Here is a 2500-nt window from a genome sequence, read left to right as displayed (position 1 = left end):
TTGTCGCGTGTGTTGCAGCATCGGCCATGCTTTAGATGATGTTGCTGCCGCCATTGTCAGAGCCGGCAAACTTGGGGTCGAGCACGTCATCGCCCGCCATCATGTCAGCCAGGGTCTCGCCAGAGGAAGATGGCGCCGACGACGACTGGGATGTGGCGGCGGTGGCGGCGGTGACGGCAGCCCGGCCAATGGCACTGCCAATGCTGGCAATGTCAACGTCGCCAACAACGGGCGGGAGAAGCGTGTCCGAGAGCGACTTGTCGCCTGTGCTCTCCGGCTTTGGTGGCGGGGGGCGGATGTGCAGGTTAACTTCCTCCCTGAACTCCTCCGGTGTCAGCGCCGCGATAACGCTCTCATGCAGCGGCTGGTCGCACGTGAAGTTGTCAAAGTACTCGTGCGGCTCAAACACGCGGAAGTTGTGCAGCTGGGCCGCAATGTTCTCCAGCTCATCCAGCACAGGATGGTCCGCGTCCACGTTGCCGGACTTGTCATCCTCCTTGCGAGTTGTCGTTGTTGTTGTCGTCGTTGTTGTCGTTGTTGTGGTTGTGTGGTCCTTCGTCACGAGAGAGGAGAGCGCCTCGCCCACGGCCTTGGCGGGTGAAGACGACGACGACGACTTGGAGGAAAAGAAGCCTGGGTGGTCGTGCTCCCACTCCTCCGGCGTCACCGAGTGCACAATAAACGGCTCCACCTGGTCTTGGCCAAAGTCGTCGTTGTAGTAGTGCGGCTCAATGGCGTGCGACGTGTGCATGTCTGCCAGGAAGCTCTCAAACGCCTCCTCCACACGCTCCAGCACGCTTTCGTGCAGCTCGTCATCATTGTCGTTGCTGCCGCTGTTGCCACCGCTGCCCTTCTTCACTCCTTCGCCATCGCCCTTGCTCGCCACTTCAGACTGCTGTGGGTCTGAGGGTGGGGCGGTGCCGAAGAAGACGGGCGCAGCGGCGCGGTTCGGGCCCTCGGTCTGCTGCTGCTGCTGCTGCTGCTGCTGCTGCTGCTGCTGCTGCTGCTGCTGCTGCTGCTGCTGCTGCTGCTGCTGGTGGGAGCTGGCGTTGGCTTCGTTTGGGTAGATGATGGTGGACGGCGCGACAATAAACGGCACCGTGTCGTCAAACTGGAAGCGCGCGCCTTCATCAAAGGAGCCTTGCTTGGAGCCGTCCTGCGAGAGTGCAGGAGTGGCCGGCGTGGCGGCGGTTGGCGATGCGGTCACCTCGTCCACCGACGCCTGACGCGACGCCGACGGCGATGACGAGGACGATGATGGCCACCACCACCACGACACGCCACCGGTAGTCTTCTGCGTCTCTGTTGTCGATGATGACGATGGCACAATGGGCTTCGAGGTGGACGACGTGAAGGCGTATGTCTTGGAGCGCGGGCGCGTCTTCTTCTTCTCGCTGCTGTCGCCGGCATCATTCTCGCTACCGATAATCTCGCTGATGGTGCTGACGGTGGAGGTTGTGCTGGCGTCGCTCTCGCTGCGCTGGCGCCCCTGCTTGTGCGCGAGCTTCTCCGTCTCGTTCAGCATGCGCAGCGTCTCCGACAGCACCGTGTTGTGATGCTGCTCGTGGTGGGGTTGATCGCCGCCCGCCTGCTGCTTGATTGCGCCGGTGGACGCTGCCTTGGCGTCGCTGCGCGCGTCGGACATGCCGAGGATGCGATCAAGGTCCATGTCATCCACGAGCTCGCTTACGTCGCCAGTCTCGATGGGCTCCAGCTCCTGCAGCTGGTGCCCGAGGGACGACTTGATGCGGCTGAGAAAGTCTTCGCGCTCCTCCGGCGTCCATGTGCGCAGGTGCTCCTTGTGCGGCTCGGACAGGGGCTCGTTGTTGATGATGCGCCGCTCAATCTCTTCCAGGTCCACCTCTGCCGGCTCCTCCTCCTCGGGTTGGTCCAGGCTGAAGTTGTCCTCGAAGCTGTGTGGCGCCATGGCGTGTGCGTGCAGCACGTGGCGCAGGGCGGCTGTCACCAGCGACGAACGCCGCTTGGGTGGCTCCCCGCCAGGCTGCGAGGGGTTGCCGGCCGGTGCTGGCGGTGGCTGTTGCACTTGCGCCTGCCCACCCTCCATCTTGGCGGTGATCTTGCGGCCCTGTTGCTGCTGTTGTTGTTGTCGGTGGTGGTGGTGGTGGTGACGGCGATGGGGCTCCGTGTGGGCAGTTGGGTGGAACGCTTCGTTGATGGCAACCGCTTCCAGTGCCTCCATTCCACAACAATGCAGTGCTTGTCCCCTGCGCCATGCAATGGTGTGTGTGTGTGTGTGTGTGCGTATGCAAGTGTGTGTGTGTGTGTGTGTGCGCAAGTGTGTGTGTGTGTGTGTGCAATGATGTGTGTGTGTGCGCAAGTGTGTGTGTGTGTGTGTGTGCGAGGGAGGGAGGGAGGGAGGAAGAAAAGGGGGCACTGTGCGTGAGATTTGAAGCCAATGGGCAAACGGTGGTCAAGGTAGGTGGTGGTGATGATGCCGCCGGCATTTGTGCAAAGCTGTTGTTGAGGTGGATGGGCGCTG

The 2500-nt window shown here is 62.3% G+C and overlaps 1 protein-coding gene across 1 annotated transcript in view; it reads right to left on the bottom strand.

Moving 5' to 3' along the window:
• Positions 1-2500, bottom strand: part of PTSG_00095 (uncharacterized protein) — a 3851-nt gene that overhangs the window by 656 nt on the left and 695 nt on the right. The window contains exon 3 of the mRNA XM_004998593.1: positions 1-2225. This exon is cut by the window's left edge and continues 656 nt beyond it. Coding sequence (XP_004998650.1) covers positions 32-2200 — 2169 coding nt within the window. The 5' untranslated portion in view covers positions 2201-2225 and the 3' untranslated portion in view covers positions 1-31. The remainder of the gene's footprint in view (positions 2226-2500) is intronic.

The sequence above is a fragment of the Salpingoeca rosetta genome (assembly GCF_000188695.1).
Source record: "Salpingoeca rosetta unplaced genomic scaffold supercont1.1, whole genome shotgun sequence".
NCBI lineage: Eukaryota > Choanoflagellata > Craspedida > Salpingoecidae > Salpingoeca > Salpingoeca rosetta.
The sequence above is the reverse complement of the archived record's forward strand: the minus strand, read 5'-3'. Positions and strand labels throughout refer to the sequence as shown.